Source organism: Sprattus sprattus (genome assembly GCF_963457725.1).
Source record: "Sprattus sprattus genome assembly, chromosome: 10".
Lineage (NCBI taxonomy): Eukaryota > Metazoa > Chordata > Actinopteri > Clupeiformes > Clupeidae > Sprattus > Sprattus sprattus.
The window spans coordinates 11,380,974-11,405,371 of NC_137908.1; the positions used below are offsets into that span (position 1 = coordinate 11,380,974).

Consider the following 24,398-nt stretch of genomic DNA (forward strand, 5'->3'; position numbering starts at 1 on the left):
GTGTAAAGTTTTCACTTTCCCCCCCTCTCCCTTCAAACACACACACACAAACACACACACACATACTGATGCTCTTTAGTTGACCTTCTCAGAGACAGTGTGCAGGGAGTGGTTCCACACTGCGGCTGTAGCACCAGGGGTGGTGGCAGTGGCTGCCTGTCTCACATCGCTACGCACCACACTCCACGTACCCACTTGGCAGCCGGCAGATCCCGCCATGACCTTGGCGCCCCCACCCTGCATAGCTGGGGGGAGAGGGGACTGGGAACCAAACACTGGGACAGACACCGGATGCACGGTCTTCTCCAGGTGACTCAACTGGATGGTGGAGTCCCTGTTTGGGGTGAGAGCAGGGCTCTGGTCTGGTTTGCTGGCTCTGACTATGCAGGGCTCTGGCTGGGCACTCTTGATGGTCGTATCAGGGGATACTGCCAATGTGGCCAATGCTGTCAGCGCCGTCAGCTTCTCCTGCTGCCTCTTCTGGTGCTCCTGCTCGGCGGCCCGCTGTAGTGCAGCCTCCACCAGCAGCTTCAGGTCGCTGAAGTCCTGCGAGGGGCAGAGCTCCGGCGGGGTGGGGGGAGGCGTGTTGAAGAGACCCCCTGTTGGGCTCGCTGTGCCCAGGCTGGGAATGGAGGTGGTGGTGTGAGCAGGGGGAGGTATAGAGGTCACAGCGGAGGGGATGGAGCTCGGGTGAGTGGCGGTGAAGGGGGACTGCTCTTCGCTCCGGTGCCCTGGATGGGCCTCCTTCAGCAGACTCTGCGTATCCACCTGCATGAGTGCTCGCACGGGCCCGTCCCTCCCTGGCAGGCAGCCGGCACCGGTCAGGATGGCCGTGGCAGTGTTGCCCAGGAGGCTGAGGTCGAGCGTGGGAGCGGGCCGGATGACGGAGGGGCGCAGGGCAGGGAGCGAGGGGGGCGTGGGGCTCTCTGGGGAGCTGGGCCCTCCTGCTCCGCTGCCGCCACTGGAGTGGCGTCCCTCTGACTTGCCGGCGCGGCGGGAGATGGTGAACTGGGTGGGGTCCTTTCCGTCTTTACGCAGCAGGTCAGGCAGCAGGCGTCTCCGTGCGTTGATGAACCAGTTACAGATCTGAGAGAGGATGAATGGCCAGTTGGGACATTGTTAAAAATATGAGTGACAGTTGAGGACATAAAATTAAAGCACTTGTTTCAATAGGATATATTTTAACTTTGTTTGGTTTATTTCTCTACAAAGCATAGAAAACAAGCCCCATATCTGACTGCTGACATAATCTATTAGCAAAATACCACAACAAGGCAACCTTCAGCTTATGAGGAGGGAATGTCTGGTGTTCACTGACAGGCATGCTCCCTCTGCTGTCATTGATTTTGTTATTTTGCGTGTCACGCTGTCTGCTTCACATGCCCTCTGGTGGCAGAGTTTGGCACTGCAACACACAGACAGCTGGCCCTAATGAAGGCTGTGCTGTGATCTGCCCCAGACTCAGAGAGCAAAGGCCCCAGCCGACTGCATTCCAACGCACTGACAAAACACCAGCAATTCACTCTCAAGGACAAGCTGCCTGCTTTCGCTACTTGAGCGTCTACTGCTCAGAGTGGTTGGAAACAAGGATGGCACCTTTAGTGTTTCAGGCTAGTTTGCCATGCAAGTTGGAACACGAGCTGATTGTTTTATTCCTTTGCTGGAAGATTTTCACTTGGTTTACTTTGATGACGCATTTATGCACTGACCTACTTCTTCCACCTGAGTCAGCAAAAACTATTGTACTTTCGGACATACCTTGGATCTGAATGTTCATTCTCAACTGGAACACACATCATAACATGATTAGGCTTAGCCATGATTCAAAAGCCAGTGTGATTGTCTGCTCACCTGAAGCACGGAGAGGTTGGTCTGTCCGGAGAGGCTGAGTTTCTCCTGCTCAGAGGGGTAGGCGTTGAAGCGGTGGTCGTACAGCCAACTCTTTAGGACCTGCACCGCTTCCTTGGGCAAGTTCCCACGGCGACGGCGCTTCCCAGAACCCCCTGCTCCGGTCCCCCCACTGGACAGGTCCAAGGGGTAACCCTCATCTTCACCTCCGTCGCTGTCTGACATGGCTGAATATTCTGTCTCTCCACCTCGTTCCTCCTCCAATGCTGGAGGCACAGAAATGAACAACTGTTACCTACAGATAGCAATTGACACTAAAATGGAACCAGGACCCACATCCAACAGGGATAAGGGGCAACTGTTCCAGGTTCAGCTGACATGGTTTACACAAAAATAAATCAAATACCTATTTAACACGGCCAAAATAACATTCCTAAAAATGCATACAGAAGTAAACTACACTAACTGGGACACTTATATTGCTGTCTACATTTTTTTTTTTTTACTGTCACTTTTTAGGGATCCTACGGCGCTGAGGAGTAACAAAAGTTCAGGCGTAAACAGCAATAAAGTTGGTCTTTGAGGGTACTTTGTACAACCCAACTCTACGTAAACAAAGAGTTTGGCTTCCCGCTTCCAGTTCTGAAGACAGCTGGTTGATCGACGTAACAAATTGTGTCGTGCTATTGTCAGGCAGAGTGAGTGAAAAAAAAACTCCGTAATGCGGATGATACAACTTTAAAGTTCTAAACCTATGCTCGGTTAATCATTCGTGTTTACTTCACAGTGGCAAGTGGCGTTCATATAGTTTAAAAAAACAGCAATTTGCCGAGTTGGCCTTGCTTTGCTGGGAGACTGGGAATTGCAGTAGCCCAAAATGTCCCTGTCTGCTGGTGTAACCCGAGCCCCTCCGAAGAAGCCAGAATGTGGGAGTTCCTGAGTCTCATTCTGCTAACAAAGGAGATGGTGTGCGTCAATATACATCTGAAACGGCGAGAATGTGCTATTGCTAGCTTTCTTATGAGACAAGTCTTCACGCATGTTTGCCTTCATGTTGAGCCAGCAACATGTGCTAAAGCTGATATTTTGTTTTTAAAATGAAATTTGTACGATAAAATGCTTTGTTTCAAGTTCGTAAATCTAGACAGCCATGCTGGCTAAAGTCACATATTAAAGAGACCTGTTTGCCACGCATGTTGGTGCGAGTAAACTTATCTCTAGGTTATTTATTATTATTGTGAGTAAGATATAAAAAAACAAAGACTGTGACTTTAGCGAATTGGTTTGGTCTGATTCCGTCAGTTAGCCAAATGGAAATAACGTTGAAAGACTTGACAGATGTTCTTGGTCGGGGTGCGTGGGCTGGGTTGAGATAATCCTTCCCTGTCAAACAGTGTCGGAGGGGGTGAAACTTTCTGAACTCGCAAATTACCAAAGATAAAATTGGTTACACAGCAAATGTATATCTGAACATATTTATTTTACAAATATGTGAAGACGGCGAGTATAGAAACTAGTGGGTTTATTATTTCTACCCAAATTCGTTTTTTGTTAGTTTGGGAATAGGAGTTGTAGTTACTGGGTCGCCATCCATTGTTTCTTTGAATCCGTTAGCAGGCTAGCTAGCTAAGTTTTGCTAACAAAGTAACCGTGGCTTACTTTTGTTCCTCCACTTCACTGGCTAACGTTACCCAATGTCTCCAGTTAAATGACGCCAATATATAAATCTCAAAATGGCCCTGTATACTTGTTCAAAATAAACTTGTAAAACAAACTATGCATCACATTAAAGTCGAACGTTTTTCGCCACACATGCTGATTCTAGGGCCTGGAATTTCCAGCAGACAAGGGAAACTTTTCAAGACAAGCTACCATGAGCTAACGTTAGCTAGCAAACAATGCAACACGCTAGCCAAATGCAGAAGGTCGACGACTGGAAATCCCCTCTTTCAATTCAAAGTAGCGAGCTAGGAAAGCAATTCCCTTCTTTGATGCTACGAGACGGCCACGGGGTTTACATAACGTTAACAGCAGCATACAATCAAATGTTACATCTTTCCCTGCGATACGGTTATATCAATACGCCAGATTTTGCGAAGCTGTGAGAGCATCATAAATAATCACTTGGTGGAAATCCAACAGACTGAAACGTTTTAAATCTGTTAGCGTGGTGCCCTACATTCCTTAAATAAATGTACAAAGAGTCCTCATGCAAACGCACAACCAAAGCCAACACGACTGTTCGCCGTTGCTCCGCCAGATGGACACCATGCTCGCTTCCAAAGACAACTAGCTGGTTAGCTGTCCCTCCAAATTCAAACACAAACACACACGCTGCATTTGCTCACGACAAAAAGCCACATTCCTTTTAAAACCAACAGGCGAAATCCTCACCATAGGCTGAATACAGCTTCAACGAAAAGAGAGAAATGTAGCCAATTTGTACCTACCTCTTTTTACTGGTTTCATTGTTTGTGGCTGGTCTGAAATCGGGCCGCTATCTTCGAAGTTCCTTAGGAAAACGCGTGTCGTCCACAAAACGGTGACAACGGGCTTTTCTTCTGCCAAGCACAAGGTGTTGCACACGTTTGACTGACTAATTTTCTCACGACGTAACGTCAACGTTTAGTTTCTGGCGATATTAGTATTTTTCTTTGAGGCTAGATCAACAGGGACGTTGCTTTCCATGGCCATAAGTATTTCCCAAAAACGCGTTTTGTTGATGTATGGTTTGATCCCTTCTACCTGCAGCTATCTCCGCCAGCTTTCTTGGCTGGTCTGTTGGCAGCTGACAGTAGCGTCTAAACCCTCCTCTATTGGTGCCGCGATCCAATCATGGACCGTGTTCCACAGCAGACAAGTCAGTGTCATAACCACTGACTGCCAGAGGCGAATTTCATTCAAAAAGCGTCTAAATGACTTGAGCTGTTAATTTATTACATCACGCATGCTTTAAATTAAGCGCACGTTGTGAATTCTTAAAACAAAGTTATCCACTATCGTCCTTATATTAGAGAACATGCAGTCGTATGTTAATTGAATAAGACATTTATTTCACCAAGATAATGTATACGATTTCGCGTTTAATCGATTGGAAAACAAAAGTAGCCTGCACTGTTTTGTCATTCAGTTGTTGATGACGCATTGTTGAACTCTTTCAGATGCAGGAATTTCCCTGAGCCGCCAAAGAGAAAGCACACCTTTGGGCTAAGTGATTTGGCTCGCACACTGAACGTAAAATACAAAATTCATGATTGCAGGCCTATCAGCACCTACCAGAAGATACTCTATACTCTATTTAAGAACAGCAACAACTTAGTATTAGTAGAGAAAAACAGACCGTGGGCCTATCATCACAAACATTGTATAAAACATGCAGAGTTTCGGTTAGGCCCGGGCCTATGTTGACAGAATCATAATCCTTGACACATCGAAGATCAAATTAGTTCAAAGGACCAAAAGTGGGTAGTGAGAAAGTATTTATATTTTATTTGTTGACCTCTTTGCATACAGATTGGACAAAGTAATGTAAAACTTGTCAATATGTGTCAACTGGAGCACAGACTACATAATGTATTTGGGCATATTGAATATAACGTTACAGTATTTAATCACTTTCAGTGTCCGGTATCCACTCCATTTCTCGCTCAGACCATTGTTGTTTGAGTCAGTACTCACATATAGGCCAGCTGTTTTCCCTCACTAAACAGAAATGACCTCTTTCTGAGAGCACTTTCTCATATTGCTATTTGGTAAATTTGTAAGCTCCCGGGATGAGCACGGGATAGCACAAAAAAGGACGGACCCAGCATAACTTCTGAGCATTGTGAAAATCATACAGACAATAATAGTTTTAATTCAGTTCTTTTTAAAGTTTTTATTAATTACTAATCCAAAAACCCTGACATACACAGTCTAACTTTGTATAGCATAATATATACTGAAATCCTAGTCATTAAAATATGTGCTTGTCTCGTAAAATATTGATTATCAATTGTTATGGAAGTAATAATTAATTCTTTTTTTGCTACAAACTCTTGCAGTAAGAGTACTGGTGGAGGTCACTTTCACCCCCCCACTCCTGTCTCACAGAATCTTATGAGTTGACAAGTAACTGAGTGCAGCCAGGCAAAGAATGGCAGGCTTATTTTTGCATGTTAAACCAAAGGACCAGCAGGAGCAGCCAGGCCTGAATCCCAGCACAGGCGCACACAACGGGGTTGTTAATGTTGTTGTGGCAGAGTAGGCTCTTGTTTATTGCCTAGCCATGTTAAAATTGTGCTGTCAATCAGTCACGCAAAGATCCCATGTGTATTTCAAAAAAAAAAAAAAAAAAGTATCAGTTAGATTCCAAGCAAGAGGAAGAATCCATTGTCACGTTGAAAATAAAAAATGTCTTCATGTCCAGCAATCATGATCCATAGTGTTATGGAGAAAGTTTAAAATGCACATACAAAGGGAAAAAGCTGTTCTTTTCTGTAACTTTCCAACACTGTTGATGAGGAAATCATTTCAATACTGTATGTCAATACTGTTCTGTAACTCCATATATGTAGGACACGGACATAAAACAGTGGTAAACACACATGTGAAACTTAGGAAACATTGGTCTGGTGAGTGGTGATAACATATGGAGAGGGGTTTGTTTTGATTAAACTGAGAGACTTGATATAAGGTACAGTTTTCAATACATAAACTACAAAATTTGGACGTCAGACAAAAACAGAACCCAAGCTGAATAAAATATGTAGTGACACATTGCAACTGATTTTCAAAATCTCCAAACTTAACACTGAATTTGAAGCATGGGTCGAATAGATAATGATCCTCCTCTTCACACAAATACATCCCACTGCATGTCAATTCTAAAGTCATTTCGCATTTGGTGTATGTGCAGAATCCTTGTGGTTTAGAAGTTGAAACACAATGCAAAGCATTGGACTTTGCCAGATGCCTGGGCGAGACTGTAACCTCGCAGTCACTGACTCTACACAAGAGTTCTGGTTCAACAAAATACTGCTCTCATTTCAGTCGGTGGCGCACAGAGGGTGTATTTTAGGACAAAATTATCATCGCACAATCGTCCATAATTACACACAAGGAAATGGCCCATCCATGGCAGTTTAGTGCCGATGTCTGTCATCTGTTACTCCTGCGTGAAATCCCTCTCTTTATTTAAAATGAAGAGGATACTTCAGGGTAATCAAACAATAAAACAAGGCAGTTGATAGTTTGAACACTGTGAAAGTGTTGTCCCCCTACTGGGAAAAAAACGACAAGCCAACCCGATCTATTAGAAAGCCCTTCTTGTTGACGTGCTGTGACTGACACAATATTTTCTGCTACCAGAGTGATGCCCATGCTGGTTACTGTAAGTGGTATTCTCAGGGCCTAATGACCCTCCCTTCCTCTCTCACCAGCACCCTCACAATCATTCGTTGTGTCAAATGATTTGAATTCCATGTGCAGGTATGAACAAAACTGGTATTCTAATGTCCGTGTTGACAAACTTGTCTCTTGTCCCCGACAGCAGCTGTGACAGATTGGGTTGGTGCAAATGCCTGATGGCTAACAACACATACAAAAGTTAACCCCTTGAACGCACTATTTCATGTGAGAGACAATTGCATCTTGATTTCTCAAATCACAAAACATCAAAGGAAAACGGCAGACTGCATCGAAATTATTGCACTCTAACAAAACCCGACCCAATATAAACATTGTTCCTGCTTGTTTTCCATGATGAAACCATTGCCAGGTCACTGTCTTAAGAAACATCAGGCCTAGAATGCAGATGGTAGGCAAGGATATGGTCCCTGGTATTAAACCTATCCTCTCACAAACAAGCTGCCAGAGCAGTCAGATACACGGCCAGGCCAGGCGCTGCTTTGTGGGATAAACATCAGGCCGTTAGCACACAAAGCCCCCCGAGGTGTGAACGATGCGCTCTGCGCCAAAATGGCAAGAGTCTGCAGGAGTCACAGAGGGCCTCATTCACACAGGCCCTTAACAGGGCTCAAGGACCATCAAAAACCGGCAAACACAAAACAGCACACACAATAGCCCACTATCAGGCAGCCATTTTGTGTTTGTTGTCCTGAAGGGAGGGGTGGACGACCCTGAGTTTTTTCCTATGCAAAAAAAACCTACAACTACTACTACAATTACACATACATCCTGTCTCAAGTGGAGAGATCCGCAGAGATGGTTGGGTAAAATAACTTGAATAAGGAAGAATTAATTCCCATCACAAGCTTTAGGAAAGCAATGAGGTGCTAATTTGTCTGATGTGGGACTAGCAGAGAGGGGAGTTAAATAGCCACAGGAAGGATGAGATTTTGCACGTAACTCGACCCTCTCCCTTTCTGCTTGAGTCAACTTGAGTCAGTTGAGCAGGCCTTTCAGCTCCACTGATTCTGACGGGAAGGAGAAGTAACTGCTGCATATGACACATAATTAGGGAGGAAATGATGTGACATCTCGAAATGAACCTTCCAACTAAGACAGGAGACCTTGTAAAAGAGAAAAAAGCCTAATACTGAGAAACACTTTGGATTCAGTTGACAGACTCAAGACATGTGTCTGTGTGGGCAATCTTTTACTTACATGAGTACAACTATGTAGCAATCAGGTGACACACTGGGACTCCTTGTAACCAGACGATGACGCATTGTTACTCCATGTCATGACTTTTTAAACACGATGAGAAAAATCAGAAGCTGGAATTAACAAATAAATCAGATCCAAAACTGTTTTTTTGGATACAATGGCATGGAAATATGTCAGTGGAATCCATCAACCTTCTACATATATCCATTTCATTGAGAAAATTCTTCTGGTCTACAGCCAACTGATGTGATCTAACAATTCTGAAAACTTCTCAACTGAAGACAGTCTACCTCCCTCTAGTGGTCACAGAACCGCTCAAAACAAGGGCACACCAAATCTAGACGGTTGTTTGTTTGCCACTAAATCTTTTCAAAGTTACAACTGTCTTGGAATATCTTGCAACAGACAGAGATTGTGCTACTGAAAAGTAGGTATGGCCTTTCAAAGATAAAATACTACTGCATTGATGGTGGAAAACCAAACACAAAGAAATCAACTAAAACAAAAAACATTGCTAATAAAGGCTTGTAAGGCAAGAGTTAGATCTGCTTATGAAGCTTTCATTGGATTTCTTTTTTTCCTAATGGCAGGACACTCATGTGATGGTAAAAACAATGACAAAAAGATGAGTGTAGTGTAACTGAATTTAATGATTGATCTTTTTTGTTTCAAATATAAAAACATGTGCAGATTGCTTGGTCGGCGTATGGAGGAAAGGAGCAACAATGGCAAATGGGTAGACAACACAATTACAAAAAAAAGAGCAAAATACTTTTGTCTCACTTCATTCAAATGTACAGGGAAAGACTGGCTAAAGGCTGTAGCGAGTGCAAAAACAGTGTTAGCTCATGCACAATGAATGCTATAACCCATCATGGGCGAAATACCTTGAACAATCAGCAAGTTCCAGTAGTGGTTTTTAAAATACACTGAAAAGTGTTCGGAGGGGTAACAAGCGCCCCTGAAATAATATACCATCTGTGTAGTGCTACAAGCCTACCAATAGGGGCAGACCATGACCAATGTTTCAATAAAACATGAAGGTACAGTTCATGGATCATCTGCATGAAAGTATCATGGCCGATGCAACAAAACACATTACAAAAGCTTTGCCTTGACAAATTTGTTTATGAGACAAAAGGGACATGACTAATGGGGGGGGGGGGGGGGGGTACCAGTCCTCGGGCTACTGTAGCAGATAAGACCTATCAAAACTAAACTTTATCAGCTTAAAAAAACTAAATCATTCAACTAGCTAAAAAGCATACTTTCATTCTGCTGCATTCACACTTTTCTTGAAAGCTGTTGGGTACCAGCTTTGAAGATGAACACTGAAATGAAAACTGCTAAGAAGGTGGAGATGCATCTTCAGAATGACATTGACCCAAATCATCTGCAGTGAATGACAACAATCATGGTGATGACTTGCTTTGGCAGACACAGGGGTGTGAATGAGGGAGGGTCACACCTGGAGAGTGGAAGGTCGTGATTGGGTGACCTGGAGTCACAAAATGGCTGTTGCTCCAAACCCCCCCAAAGGGACAAATCAAAACAACAGTAAAACAAAATGGTGGCCATTTGCTGGGGACACCTTTACATGGCATGGAGGCAAACTGCAAAACAGAAGTACCTTACACTCATTCTCCACAAAACTTGAACTTCTCACAAGAAGTGAGCCAGTCTTACGGTGAAAGAAAGTCTAGGTCCATGAAAAAGAAGGAAATGTGATAAATGATTGGCGTTTTCCACCCCAATCTTTTTTGTTTGCATGCTGGAATATCCCAACCGCCAGGGGAGTATACCATATCACGTGGTTTCGAGACAAACCTGAAAAAGTTAACTCAGAGAAAGTAGTAAACCTCCAAATAGAAGAGCTCTATGGCTTCATTCTCCTAGCAAAACAAAGCCATAGGGGCTCTTCTTTAAGGAGCTGTACCACTTACTGAGTTAACATCCCAGGTTTGTCACTAAACCACGTTCACAGAATACCCCCCAGAGCCTGGCTCAAGCTCTCATTACTCCTTTTGCATTTCCAACTGCTTCTCAATTTTCCTTTCCATAGGACCCACCAGACCCCAGACTGAATGCCACAAAGGCCATACACAAAAACATAGCATACAAAGAGTAAGAGAAAGAAGTAGAAGGGAAAAAAAGGAGCAGGAAGACAGTGATTGCGGATGGTCAGACATGAAAAAAGTGTATTCCACTGAGCGAGCATGTGTTACTCAGGTTGGAGTGTGTGTGTGTGTGTGTGTGTGTGTGTGTTTGTGTGTGTCTGTATGTATGTATGTGTGTGTGTGTGTGTGTGTGTGTATGTGTGTGGAGTAAGTGTTGGTGTATGAGTGACTGTCTTTTGCAGTGCTTTACAAGGAGTTGTGTGCAGACTACCAAGCTTGGGTAAAGGGACTGAGTTGGTTGAGAGCCAAAACAACATGTGGCTGCATCCCACTCCACACATTAGAAGATCTCTTATCCAAGATATTAGAACATTTAAATCAGTCTGATATAGTTTTTTTTAAAGGAGATAATATTATCAATAACCATTTTAATAATAATTATATTAACAATAATAACAATAATAATAATAACAATAATAATTGGAGTACTAATGGTGAAGTCTGCGTGAGGTTTTCCTTGGTGGCCGGTTCGGAGAGCGCTATGCCCGATGCCTCCCGTTCTCCAAAGTCCTGTTGCACCAGTCTTGATTCCTTTATATTTTAAGCCTTCCATCCTTCCGTTTTTTTTGTTTTTCCTTTCAAGCAAGTACTGTCTTAACAATACAAAATAAAATAATGGTATTTCCCTGTGACTGTGGACTGGAGGCCAAAGATCTGTTTCGGTATTGTTCCTTGTCCCTCCTCCAATCATTCGCCATCTCTCTCTGTCTCTCTTTTTCGCCCTCTTATTTCATCTCACCCATGTCTTAGTCTTACCCATCTGTTCATCACTCCATCTATCTTGCCATATTTCTTATAGCCTTCTTGCCCTAATGTCTAACTAATCTTAACACTATCCCACTCACAACCCCCTGATCTCTCTCTTGCTCTCTCAGAGTCGCGTCTGGGCCTCAGGGACGTAGATCTCGATGCTGTCAGCGCTCTCGGTGGCGGAGTTCTGCTTGACAGACGCTGCCCTCTTGGCGGCCATCAGCCGCTTGCGGGCCTCCTGCCGCTGCTTGTCGGCAGCGGCATCGCTGCTCTTCTCACGGCCCATCGCCGGCTTGCTCTTCCCGGGCTTCTTTGGCACAGCAGGAACTGGCTTCTGGTTCTCCTGCAGGGGGAGGGGCATGCATCCCGACAGACAGGAGGGGGGAGGGGAAAGAGAGAGTGGAAGCAGGGGTGTAAAAGATAAACAAGCAGTGAGAAAACAGACAGATACTGTAAACCAAATCCACATACATACAATGACACCATTTCAAATAGCCACACTGAAAAAAAGCACATTAGACAAACAAATCTCAGGCCTACTTGACACCTGATGCATGTGTGGGAAAATTAGGCACTCTTTATTCCGCTGGTATAAGGGTTAATGCATTGTTCTCATTTTCACACATCAGATATTTGAATAGTCTCACTCCATTTACCCTGACACTGTATTTTAACCAGGGAGAATAAATATTAACAGCCAGGTGTCTAAAGCAGGAGTGGTTTTCCAAATAAAACGCTTTAAACTGAGTTTCATGACCACAGACTGCAACTGAAGCCATACATTAAAGGCTAACTAATTAAAAGGCTGGTAGCTGTGAATCAATAATTCTCTGGTATTATGATGTAGGTAGGCTGCCGCACCTAACTAAATGACAAGAAACATATACTGTAAAATACCCCTAGGTTATATTTCAGGTTACATTAGTAGCTGTTTGAATGGTACTTTAATCACATTTCACCTAAGCTAGTCACATAGTAAGCATTAAAACCACATGATAAACAGCAAATCACTATTTTTTAGCAAAAGTGTAATTTTACAAGTGTTTGGTCAAACTGACATTGCCTTTGAATAACCAAATGGAGATGTGTACCTGTTTGTCAGGCGAGTCTCTGTCCACTTTCCAGTCGTTTGCCTTCAGGTGGTAGAGCTCATCAAACTTCAGGCTGATGTCCTCTATAGAGAGCTGCAGCAGGTCCCAGAAGCCTGCCAGATCCTGAGCCGTGGGCCTGGGGTTAGCATTCACATTCTGAAGAAAAAGAAAACAGAAAGAGAAAGAAAGAGAGAGAGAGAGAGAGAGAGAGAGAGAGAGAGAGAGCGAGCGAGCGAGCGATAGAATGAATCAGGGCAAGGAGGAAAAAAGGAAGAGAGTCATCATTAGGCATTACTTAATTTCCATTTGTTTTAAATACATTTTTATTGTGACTGTCTAAAACTACCAAAGGAAGACAGGAGAGGACGAGGAGACCAAGTTATCTCCTATTCAGAAAGGCAATATTATAGGATTAAAATAGAATTCAACATTTACAGTCTGGAGATGCTTTACTGATGCAGGGCCCTAGAGGGCGCCATAACACAGACCTTTACAACTAGCTGGGCTTTTTTTTTTTTTTTTTTGTCAGGAAATATCCTGAAGGCATCCTGGGGTCTATAAAGCCTCACACAAGCTTTAGCTCCACTCAGATGCCTGTGGTGTAGTTCAAGGTCATTCCTTTATTTCCCCAGGATGGACCAATGGGTAATAGAAGGCCTCAGCTGCTAGCCTGCCATTGATTTAGCATCCTTCAGTGTATTATTCAAGCGCTGCGTTCGTTTCGCTGTTTAAGCCACCCACTTTCTTGTGTAAAAAAGACGTTTGTGAGTTAGTGTGTTTAACCAGCGAGGCAGCCAGGCAGCTGGATTATCAGTTTAAGACCGAATTTGACAACTCTGACAGGGCTGCAAGGCAGAGCAATTCTGAGGGAGCAAAACTGCAGAGCGCATCATTTTTTTAATCCCTTTGATGTGTGCCTTTGAGAGAGTGAGAAAGTCATGGGGTATGGGAGTTTCAGGTTTCATTTGGAGCATATGGGTCATCTACCTTCCATCCAAAGGTGTGCTTTGTGCGGAGATACCTGCTTTTCAACACTAACGTGGCGGATCATGTTCACAAGGGAGAGGGCTGGCATGCAGTTATGAGATCACTACTACTGATGACTACTGAAGCAACATTCCTGACCTGACGGAAAAGCTAATGTGTACACACACACACAGCGCTCTCACTCACCAAGTTTTGTTCACATAGTCCTCGGAACTGCTGGAACTTCTTTGACATCAGAAGCTGGGCACTACCCACAGCACTGCGCACTTTACCCAACACTGCAGAGAAAAAAAAAAACACACACATTGAGAGAAAATCACACAAACACACACACACACACACACACACACACACACACACACACACACACACATACATATTTTATACAGCCAAGCTGCAGAGTACTTTCTGAACTGAACGCTGCCTGCTCATCCTTAAAGACACAGGCACAGCGTCTCTCCCCCGCCCTAACGCCCAGAGTGGGACTGCTTATGGGAGACGGTAGAGAGGCAGAGAAGAGAAGAGTGGCAGGGAGGGAGAGGGAGAGAGAGAGAGAGAGAGAGAGAGAGAGAGAGAGAGAGAGAGAGGGGAGGATGTAGAGGAAGAGGGGCGAGCCAGGGTAAAGATGTTAGAGGCTCTAGAGCAAGAAAGTCTAATGCACTTGGACATTAGAGGCCTCCACCAAAGCTCTCCCCTTCTCTCCCTCTCCCTAGGGCTGAGATTTTTTGAGAGGAAAAACAAAGAAAGAAAGAAAGAAAGAGATAGCGAGAAAGAAAGAAAGAAAGACAGCGAGAGAGAGTAAAGGAGAGGGAGTGAGGCCACAATAAATAACAGCAGAGAGGGAGCAACACAACTGAACACATCAAAGAGATGGTTTACAGCAAGGGAGCATTTTGAACACATAAGGACAGCTGACGAGAGAGAGTGGATGCGGGGAGTCAATGAGGGTAGGCGGAGAGCGACAGAGGGAGCACTAGAGGACGTCTGCCCACAACAATAGCCTAACCTTCACACAGCCACCTCAAAGAGAGACCAATCCACTGGTGACAATAGTCTGGGTTAATTTGCCAGTGCTCCCAAGAAGGCTTAAACTGAAAATCCCCTGAGTGATTCACATACAGTCTGCCAATGCTGGATGCGCTATTGTGCACATCAGACCGAGGGCCTTGGAGACTGGGGTGAATTCGTCCCGCAATGTGAAAAGAAAACCCTGTTGTTTGCCTTGGCCTCATACGGCGTGTCTAATTGGATAGACAGTAGATGAACAGGAGGAATCCTGGGGTGGATTCGTCACACCTTGAGGAACTTGAACAGGGAGGTGAGAGGATCCAATCAGGGCAAGCTGTGATCATTCAAAGGTAGAGTCCGCGATTCTGGCGAAGGGTTGTTAAAAGCCAATCGAATTACACCCCTCCCTTCCCTGCTGCTGAAGCAACATGTTGATTGGCTGGATTTATTCATGGCTCAGTCCGTGGCACCATGTTTCTTTCCCATTTACGGTGCAGGGAATGTGTACAAACACTGGAGTGTTTTAGAGTGCCCACACTGAATGGACAGCTAGTGGACCATGAGGCGCAAATCACGGATTTTGACAGTAAGTATACTGGATTTGAATCACGGACTTCTCTTTAAGTGGTGATCAAAAGTGATTTACCAAGAAAGCACAAAACAGTTTGCAGGGATGATTCATTTTGCTATCTTACCAGTTGCACCCCCCCCCCTCCACACACAAAAAAAAGCCCTGTTGTTTAGCATAGGGAGGACCCTGACCTACTGGCCGGATGGGTTGCTCTTGCCAGAAATCATGATTTGAGGGAGGTACACTCACTCAGAATTGATGCTGATTTGGAGGACAGAGTGGGCCATTAGCTGAGAGGATATAGCCCAAATGGCCACAGATTACTGCCATAATGGACTCTGATCCGCTGTAGCTGCCCGTAAAAGCACAAGTTTTTAGGGCAGTACGACTTGGTTGGTTTGTGTTGACAAAGCCTTAGCATGACAAGCATCTGCTGGGCTGATTGCGTGTGAGGGGAGATAACTGCACTTTCATATTAAAAGGTGACACAGAGTTAATGACTGCTCACCCAGGTGTCTCTTAGGGCCTCCAAAACCCTGATTAGCCAATCATTTCTGCCAACAGCCTGGCATCAGGAGCATGGCAACAGAAGCCTGCTAAAGGGTGCCCTACTTCCTTAGAACGGCTCTGAGCACCATAAACTTGGCATGTAATTTGAGGTGTGCCCGTGCATATTTCTGTGAGCAATGAGCAATTTGTGATATATTGGTAGAGACAGACAGACAGACGGAGAGAGAGACAGACACACACACAGAGACAGAGACACAGAGAGAGAAACAGAGAGAGAGAGAGCGGGACACATACAGAGAGAGACACACACACACACAGAGAGACAGAGACAGAGAAAGACACACACATGCAGAGAGAGAGAGAGAAAAAGAGAGAGAGACACACACACACAGACAGAGAGAGAAAAAAAAAGAGAGATATATAGAGAGAGACTGAATCTTACTACTGTATGCATATTCATGGAATGCTTCTCATAAACAGCTGATGGCTTACTTGAGGCCTAGTTAGCAAATATTACACACTGACCGCACAAGACACAGAAATCTCAACACTCGAGGTGACAGAAAATGCGTGTGTGTGTGTGTGTGTGTGTGTGAGATCAGAGCGCTTGCAGTGGTGTGGCCTAACTGGGTAAGACCCTGGGTAGGCAGGCTGATGGTCGTCTCCAGTGTGTGTGTGCGTGTGGACCTGGGGTCGGTCATCCTCTCAACATCTCTGCCAGCCTGATGTCAAGGCGCTAATCTGACTTTTAATCAGGTCCACAGTAGATTAGTGTAATTCCTGGGATTACATGCCCGTCTTGTCTAGTAACCGCAGCATTACCCCTGTCATCCAAAAGGGGAAGTTTACGCCTGTATATTTGTCTGTGTCTGTGTGTGTCTGTCTGTGTGTTTGTGTGTGTGTGTGTGTGTATGTGTGTGTGTGTCTGTGTGTCTGTGTGTGTGTGCATGGCTGTCTAATAGAGCTGCTGTCCACACAAATTCGCCCTATTTAAGAACAACAGGGGTTTATCTGAACTACATTGATAAGTGCAATTGAGCAAAGGCAGGCAGGCGGGCAGGCGGGCAGGCAGGCTGCCAGGGTTCATGAATGCCTGCCAGGCTGCCAGCCAATCGATCCAAGTCATCAAAAAACACATATCGACATATTTCCACGGCCTACAGAGTGAGTTCTATGCTGCTCTGTCTGTGAAGTTACTCAGCATAGGGGCTCCTGCTGTGGACTGGGAGTCAACCTGAAGGCTGGATGTCTGAGGTGTGAGTGTTTAGCAGCGTCTGCCTCGCTGACTGCCAGGCAGGGATCTGCTTGGTGGAAGCAGCGCTTCCTGGGCGCTGGGCCTCCATCTCCGATTTCTTCCAAGAAAAATACGTGATTGCCAGAGAAAGAGAGAGAGAGACAGAGAGGGATAGATAGAGAGACAGAGAGACACACATAGATAAAGAGAGAAAGGAAAAGACGGAGAGAGAAAGGGAGAGAGAGAGAGAAAGGAAGAGAAAAAACAGGAGAAAAAAAAAAAAAAAAAGGGAGATAGAGACCGGGAGAAAGGAAGAGATGGAGACAGAGAGAGAGAAAGGGAGAGCACTGGCTGTATGCCGTGGCCATGGGAGCTTAGGATCTCTCCTTTCCTTAGTGCTCTCAGGGAGATGAGAGGCTGTGAGCAAGGCTGGATCAGGCTCTGAGGCCGTCTCAGACTCTGAATACCCCCATCCTATGATATGCAAGCATGGAGTATCTCTGTGTGTGTGAGAGTGTGTGTGTGTGTGTGTGTGTGTGTGTGTGGTCATGTGGCCCCTCCACCCACCAACCAACCCCCTGGAGGTTCCTGCTTCCCCTCCCTGTGTCCCCTCTTGCTGGCTGTCTTACCCTCCTCAGACAGCTGGTGCTCCTGGACCTCCAGGTCCATCTGCTGGCACCAGCCCTCCATGCGGCCACACTCGGCCTGCAGCAGTTTGAGGAACCAGTGGCCATCACGCCGGCACATGGCGGGGCCTCCGGAGCCTGGCCCCGCACCCGCCGTTCCGTTCCCGCTCTCCATCCAGGGTTCTGGTGGGGGCAGCGAGGAGGGGTCCAGCGCCGGGTCCAGGCTCTCGGAGAAGGAGGACGAGGAGCTGCGCGTGGCCGAGCGGCTGGTGAGCAGCTGCCGTGCCGGGCCGCTTGTGGTGACGGCCTCGTCGTCGCCGTGGTCGCCATTGTCGAGGGAGAGCTGCGGCTGCTGGCCGGTGGGGGGCGGCGGCGAGTCGGCCACCTGGCTGCTGCTGTTCACCATGATCTTCTTCTCGCCGGACTTGGGAGCCGGCGCAGGGGTCGGGGCGGAGTCCTGGGATTCCGTGTCAGTCTCCTGTTTGGACGCCATGCTGCTTGAGCGGCTGAGCCTGGGGGCAGATGGACACACACACACACACGCACAAGCAGACATAGACACACAAAAAAACAAAAAACACACACACACACACACACACAGGAACAGTGCAGCGGTCAGTTGGGGAAATCGCTCGATTTCTCTCTGGCTAGCCTGACCGCCAGCTGACCTTGGCAAGCAGAGCGTCCACTTCCCACAGGGCAGGAAGCAGCTGGCAACACTGACAACTGCACAAACTCATTCTTAAAAAACGTCAGTCTAAAGGCCTACAACTTACACCAGGAGGGTCAGCAAGTAGAACTGACCTGGAAGCAAGACTAAGCTTTCTACTTGGACTGCTAATTACTGGACTGGTAACACTACACAAAAACATGTGTATGTATGCACTATTGTGATAAACAAAGAGCACTCGCTATCCTCACTTCTGAGTACAGTAGAGGCCTTAATTATTAATACACACCAGCAGATCTATTCAAATTCCTCACACACCCTGTTCCTATCATATGCAAACTCCATGCAAACCAAAGGGAAATGTTTGTGGACAAAGGGGGACTTTGTGGTGACTGAATTTGCGTCCTGCACATAAATGGGACAAGGGAAACGACACGAAACAGGAAGGAGGAAATACTCACTGCCAGCCGTCCTCAACCTGCGTTCCGATTGACTGAAATCTGGCCAGTGGCGGGGTCTCGACTCTTTGCACTTCCTGGATGCAGTCCACCTGTCGACCAATGAGAGCACAGCATTCAATGTTGACATTTCTATAACTGAAATGATTGATAGCAGAGATTTGCCACAGACTTGGACCATGAAAACAATTAATCTTTAAAACAGCGTAAAAATGAAACCATACTCTTAAGGCTGAGCAGCGCTTGGGATTTTCAATTTTCCACATGCATTTTTTTTCCTTTTCTCAGTTCATAATTTTTCCTGGTGCCCATATGCTTAATTTCAGTTTTGAATATGTTCAAGCCAACAGCACATGGTGCGTTAGCATTCTGCATTAGCAAGGTCAGAGGACTGGGGAAACACATGCATGAGCAGGACCCTGCAGTCTCTCTCTATTTCTCTCTTCCTCTCTCGCCCTCTCGCTTTCCCTCTCCCTCTCCCTCTCTCGCTCTCTTCCTCTCTGGCTTTCACTCTGATGGACTGCCTGCAGTAAATGTTTGACTGATGGGGGAGGGGAGCCGACCGACCACTTTTTTCAACCATCAGTTACTGTTGCTGCCCCTGATCCCATGTAAGAATGACAAACTGCGTCAACAGGTCACACAGCGCTAAAACCCAATGACGTGACTGTACAGAGTTCAAACTTGTAGCACGAACCATTTCATTACTAAAGAACACCCTTCACGCCAGGAAGTAGCCTTTAATAATAACAACAACAACAACAACAATAATAACAATCAGCGCATAGTTTGGCAGCTAGTTTATACAAAGCTTCCCTCTGCTTATTCACTGGAGAAAGAAGACTACAGATGCAGTTCATTCCCCCAAAAGGCAAGGGGACCACCCCCTTTAGGGCAGAATGCTCAGGAACTAATCAGTAAATAATAGCCGAAAGCCTTGAAATAATCACCCAAACTACCTCGAGGCGTTCCACCCAGCATAAGGGGCCAAACAAGCCTCATGTTCCCCATGAAACCAAATTCAAATCCACTGTCAGCTCCCCTATAAGCTTCTTTATAAAGGCTCCACTAACTAATGCAGGTGTATTTTAACAGGGATGGCGCTTTAGGGAATGATGGAATGCTATACCCACTCTCTATACCCACTCTTTGTCCCTCCTGACACTGTCTTGAATTGTTAAAATTAGATGTTGCCGCAGTGAGGTAACCATAGGAACAGGGATGGAGCTTAACTCTCCAGGTGGGCAGATGTGCTGCTCGAGTCGGCCCTCCTTACCTGTATCCCGATGGAGGAGAGCTTTCTTCGAGGAACGGGCACGATGAGGGACTGGTCTGCGCTCAGGCCGCCCTTAGCCGGCTCATTCTGGGCCTGGGGGGCGGCAGGGGCAGGGGCGGGCCGGGGCTCCGGCGGGGAGATGACTGTGGCGGTGGGAATGACTGCTGGTAGGTCACGCGGGCTGGCCACGGGGAGTTGCTGCGGGCGTGGGCCTTTGGCGAGGCTGCTGGCCCGCGTGCTGTCCAGGCTATCCGAGGAGTTGCTGTGGCCCGACTGGCTGTTGGCCTCGCTCTTGCGCTCGTGGCCGTCCAGGTAGCCGTCCTGCGCGGACTCGGTGCTGCTCTGCACAGTCACGGAGATGAACGGCTTGGAGGTGGTGCGCGGCGGGACGGGCGGAGGGGCCACCTTCTTACAGGTGGTTATGCAGGTAGAGACTGGAGGAAAGACAGAGAGAGATGCTCTTTTAGTTTCAGTCTAGTTTGTGTTGCAGAAAAGGTTAACATGAAAACAGTTGAATTTAACGGAGAGAGAGAGAGAGAAAGAAAGAAAGAAAGAAAGAAAGAAAGAAAGAGAGAGAGAGGATAATGAACAGAACTAGCCATCTTCAACAGGAAGCTGAAAGCAACCACACTAATGCAACCACACGGCAGACTTTAATAGGTGGACCCCACTCCTGGCACTGACTGTACACAGCCTGGCTCCATCCTGCCACTCTAAAGGCCTGTGTAATACGATTCCAGTGACAACGCCCAACAATTAGATACATAATGTAATTTCATACTCAGGAAACGCAGACGAGCAGCTGACAGTTGTGTGAAAATGTCTTTATCAGATACAAGTACGCGGACACAAAGTGCGTATGTATGTGGCATCTAAGTAAATCAAGAGATTCATTCATTCTACCCAGTGCATTTTTGGAAAGAAGGCAAATGGCCAGTTGACAGGAAATGCAGACAATTAGCTGCTGGCTGTCAGGACGTCTTACCTTGTTAGAGAGAGTAAGGACAGCCAGTGAGACTAAGTGGGGGAGGTCTCTGAAAGTCAAGAGAGTAGAGGTAGAGTAAGCACTCATTTTTTCTTCTCTCTCTCTTTCAATCCCTCTCTTGTACCCTCTCCTTCTCTCTCTCTCCCGGTGCTCTGATCTGTGAGGGGGGTCTCTTCCGGCTCTCTAATCCTGGCCTCATAAAGCCCAGGCTCTCCCCAGCCATAACCAGCTTACTTCAGACACTACCACTTACTGCAGGCCAACGTACTACTTACATTTTAATGATCCTGATGTGCGCTCTACTCCTCATTACCTACAGTAAGGCTCCCCATTCCAAGAGCTCTAGGAAGCTATTCATTTTTGTTTTTTCTGTTTTTCATGACATCTGCATTCTGCTGGGCCTACTGACCCACAATGATCGTAAAGAGTGGAGAGCGCTTTCAGCCAAGCGCATCAAATCCCGAAAAAAAAACAGGGATGAAAAAACACATGGGGCTTTGCTGACAGGAACTGTTTTTTTTATAAATAAAGCATTGTTCGTCAGCAGAGGAGATTTGAGAAAGCCTCTCATTATGTGAGGCGGCTCACAGCGCCTCCACTCCATTCCATAAATATGTAACCACCAATCAGCCTCCTGTGCCGCAGTCTGGAGAGATGCTGGAGTGCAACGTCAATGAACAGTCGTCCCTCTGTTTCTCTTACTCTCCCCCTCTCACTCTCTCTCTGAGCTTCTGATCTCGCCTCCATCTCCTTGCATAGTGAGGAACAAGGCCTTCACTGTTGAGAGGGGCAATAGGAGAGACACATGTAGCCACCTAAATAATCTCCCTGCGTCAGAACGAAGATGGGGAATAGAGGAATCATGTAATGATTTTCAATGAGAAGGGGGAAAAGGTCCCACTGAGTGAAACTGCTCCAAAATGGAAGCAAGAGTCTGCACCATTCAGGCTCTGCTGGCAAGGGCTTGATATGATACCAATGTAGTCAATGAAGCGGCAAAGTCCCATCTCCACCTCAACACATTAATCCAATGGTTCCGATTCCCAATGTAACCAAGTCAGAAGGTTATCGTTAATGTATCTAGGTCAACAGGAGAACGATTCGACATCACCGCTTAGCTTCCATTCTGATACGACACCATAAGAGTAAAACAGTGACAAATAACTGGTTTTAAGTCTGTGCGGTATTTCTGTCATAATAGCCTCCCAGCTATCTCAGACCGTGACGTTAACTTACAAATTCTGTTGTGCACATACCTTGTTTCAGAATACACAAGTGAGAGAGAGAAAGAGAGAGAAAAAAAAGAGAGGGTCAATGTTTATGGTTTCAGTGTGTGACGCAAATACACAGCGCTGCTCATCTGTTTTTCCAGAACCGCTGTGAGTTTTCCAGCCCTTATGCAGGCACGGGTGGCTGCTGGGAGCGTCAGAAAGAATGTGTGTGTGGACATTGCATTTGTGTTTATGTGCCTATGGGTGTTTTTGTGAGGGGTGCATGTGTGCCTGTGTGATGGGGGAGATAGGGAGTATCATGTTTATGCAGGTAATGATGGACACTAAAGCAGTAGGGGGCTTGGGAGTGGTCCTAGTGTTAGCATACACTGGTGTTAGCATGCAGTATTTGCATGTGTGTGTGTGTGTGTGCGTGTACACATTCCCAGCATGGGAAGACAAAGGCACATTTTGGTGGATTTTGGGTGGAGCTGGCAGATGGCCCACTGAGTGTGGTGAGAGAGGAAATGATGGCACACAGAGAAATCCCACAGGAATGCAAGCACTTTACGTGTGTTTGCCTACATACGAGCAGGAGTGTGTGAGAGACAGAAATCAGAGAGAGGGAGAGAGACAGAGGGAGAAAGGGGAGGCAGCAAACGCGTGTTAAGTGCCTTGAGTACTGAGCAAGCCCTCGGCCGTTTGTTTACCAGCATTAGTTCCCAGGGGGCCTCAGGGAGATTCTTGGCCCGAGATTGTATGGCACTAAAAATACAAGTCCCTTATTTTGACTTGTACAGAGCAGAGAGTCACCTCTTGCCTACATGACACTTTTTTTTACTGGACTCCATAACTCCAACACCCTGAGAAACCTCTGGTATAATGAACTCCAGCTGCATACTAACCATCCAAGGCTCAAAAAAGGTAATAAACAACATTAAAGTGCCTAAAAAAACCTCTTAAACGTGTTTGTTGGCTGTGGTGTCAATGCACGTTGCCATTGTGGTGTGTGTGTGTGGCGCTTCTGCACCCTCTCGTTCCCCTCGCTCTGCTGCAGGCCATAAATATGTGCGGCTTCGCAGAAGGGATTTGTTTCCCCTGCTTTAATAAAACAAGCCTTGAGCAAACATGTGAGAGAGATCCAGGCAAACACAGCAGGACAAAAAGAAGGCTGTTCCACGCTGGAGTGCTGCCGCAGCAACTCTGGAACTCATGGGAGTGACGCAGCTACACACACACACACACACACACACACACACACACACACACACACACACAGCTTAGTTCAGCTTAGTTAACCTGACTGTCTGCTGCTCAGTGTGTCAAGGCCGGAGGAGGGCCGGGGAGCAATACCCAACATACCTGGAGTGGATGCATGAGAACATCACTCACAGTGTTGGGATGCCATCTACATGACGCACGTCAGGGCAAAACCTCACCAATACCAGCCAAGCCTGAGAGAGCTCTGACCTCACCAGGAGACGAGAAGAGGAACTTTCCTGCAGTTATGTGAGGCCTGCCTGCCTGCCTGCCTGCCTGCCCGCCCGCTGAGAAACAGCAGCTGATGAAAAAAGATGTGCGTGCCACTCTAAAGACAACTGGGTTTAGGGCTTGTTGCTGATGCAGCTTTAAGTAAAGAGAACTTAAGGAATGGGCCCCAATGCTGTTCGCTCATAAATTCTTAATTAGGGACCTTCATGACCCTCTGTCGATTGCGTCTTCAAGGTTTCTCTGGTGCCTATGGGATGTCTCCCATACAGAGACAGAGTACATACAACAATCCCGCAAGAAGCTCCTGGAATGTGGTTCCCAGACCGAAATCTGCCTGGAGGTTTTAAATATGAAACAAGGGAAGGTGTCAGAGATAAATGATGATGAGATTCTTACAAGTGTGATGACAGATTGGATTGGATTGAAGTGGCTGACTGTAAGATTGATTACTAACAAATAGGGGAGCTGTCCTCAGGCCAATTACCATACCATTACCATTATACAGTCATGGAAGAAAATGTTGGCACCCTTGCACTTTTGTCAGATAATGCACCACTACTCCCAGAAAAGTGTTGCAATTACAAATGTTTTTGCATTTACATGTTTATTTACTTAGTTTGCATTGGAAAAACACAAAAAATCTGAGAAATAATGCAACAATCTGACTTTAATCCACATAAAACTCAAAAAAGGGCCGGACAAAATTATTGGCACCCTCAACTTTATAATGGGGAGAACACCCTTAAAAATAAAGAAATACAAATATCTGAAATCAATTGCTTCCTGTAACCATTAATGAGGTGTCTTACATCTCTCTACTGGAATTTCGGACCACTCTTCTTTTGCCAACTGCTCCAGGTCTCTCACATTTGAAGGGTGCCTTCTGCCAACTACTG

General features: G+C 46.1%; 2 protein-coding genes across 2 annotated transcripts in view; both read right to left on the minus strand.

Annotated features, from left to right (window-relative positions):
- Nucleotides 1-75: 75 nt before the first annotated feature.
- tgif2 (TGFB-induced factor homeobox 2) lies at nucleotides 76-4,478 on the minus strand (the record flags this gene model as incomplete). Its single annotated transcript, XM_080846040.1, has 3 exons — nucleotides 4,299-4,478; nucleotides 1,852-2,114; nucleotides 76-1,086 (listed from the first exon to the last, which is right to left on the minus strand). The coding sequence occupies exons 1-3, from the start codon at nucleotides 4,315-4,317 to the stop codon at nucleotides 76-78; spliced, it is 1,293 nt and encodes a 430-aa protein (XP_080702166.1). The 5' UTR covers nucleotides 4,318-4,478.
- Nucleotides 4,479-9,153: 4,675 nt separating this feature from the next.
- dlgap4b (discs, large homolog-associated protein 4b) overlaps nucleotides 9,154-24,398 on the minus strand; it is a gene marked incomplete at its 5' end in the record, with an annotated part of 37,282 nt that continues 22,037 nt past the window's right edge. Inside the window, 6 exons of the mRNA XM_080845748.1 lie at nucleotides 9,154-11,727; nucleotides 12,476-12,631; nucleotides 13,649-13,740; nucleotides 17,415-17,923; nucleotides 18,543-18,631; nucleotides 19,816-20,249. Of these exons, the coding sequence (XP_080701874.1) occupies nucleotides 11,506-11,727; nucleotides 12,476-12,631; nucleotides 13,649-13,740; nucleotides 17,415-17,923; nucleotides 18,543-18,631; nucleotides 19,816-20,249 (1,502 nt within the window). The 3' untranslated portion in view covers nucleotides 9,154-11,505. The remainder of the gene's footprint in view (nucleotides 11,728-12,475; nucleotides 12,632-13,648; nucleotides 13,741-17,414; nucleotides 17,924-18,542; nucleotides 18,632-19,815; nucleotides 20,250-24,398) is intronic.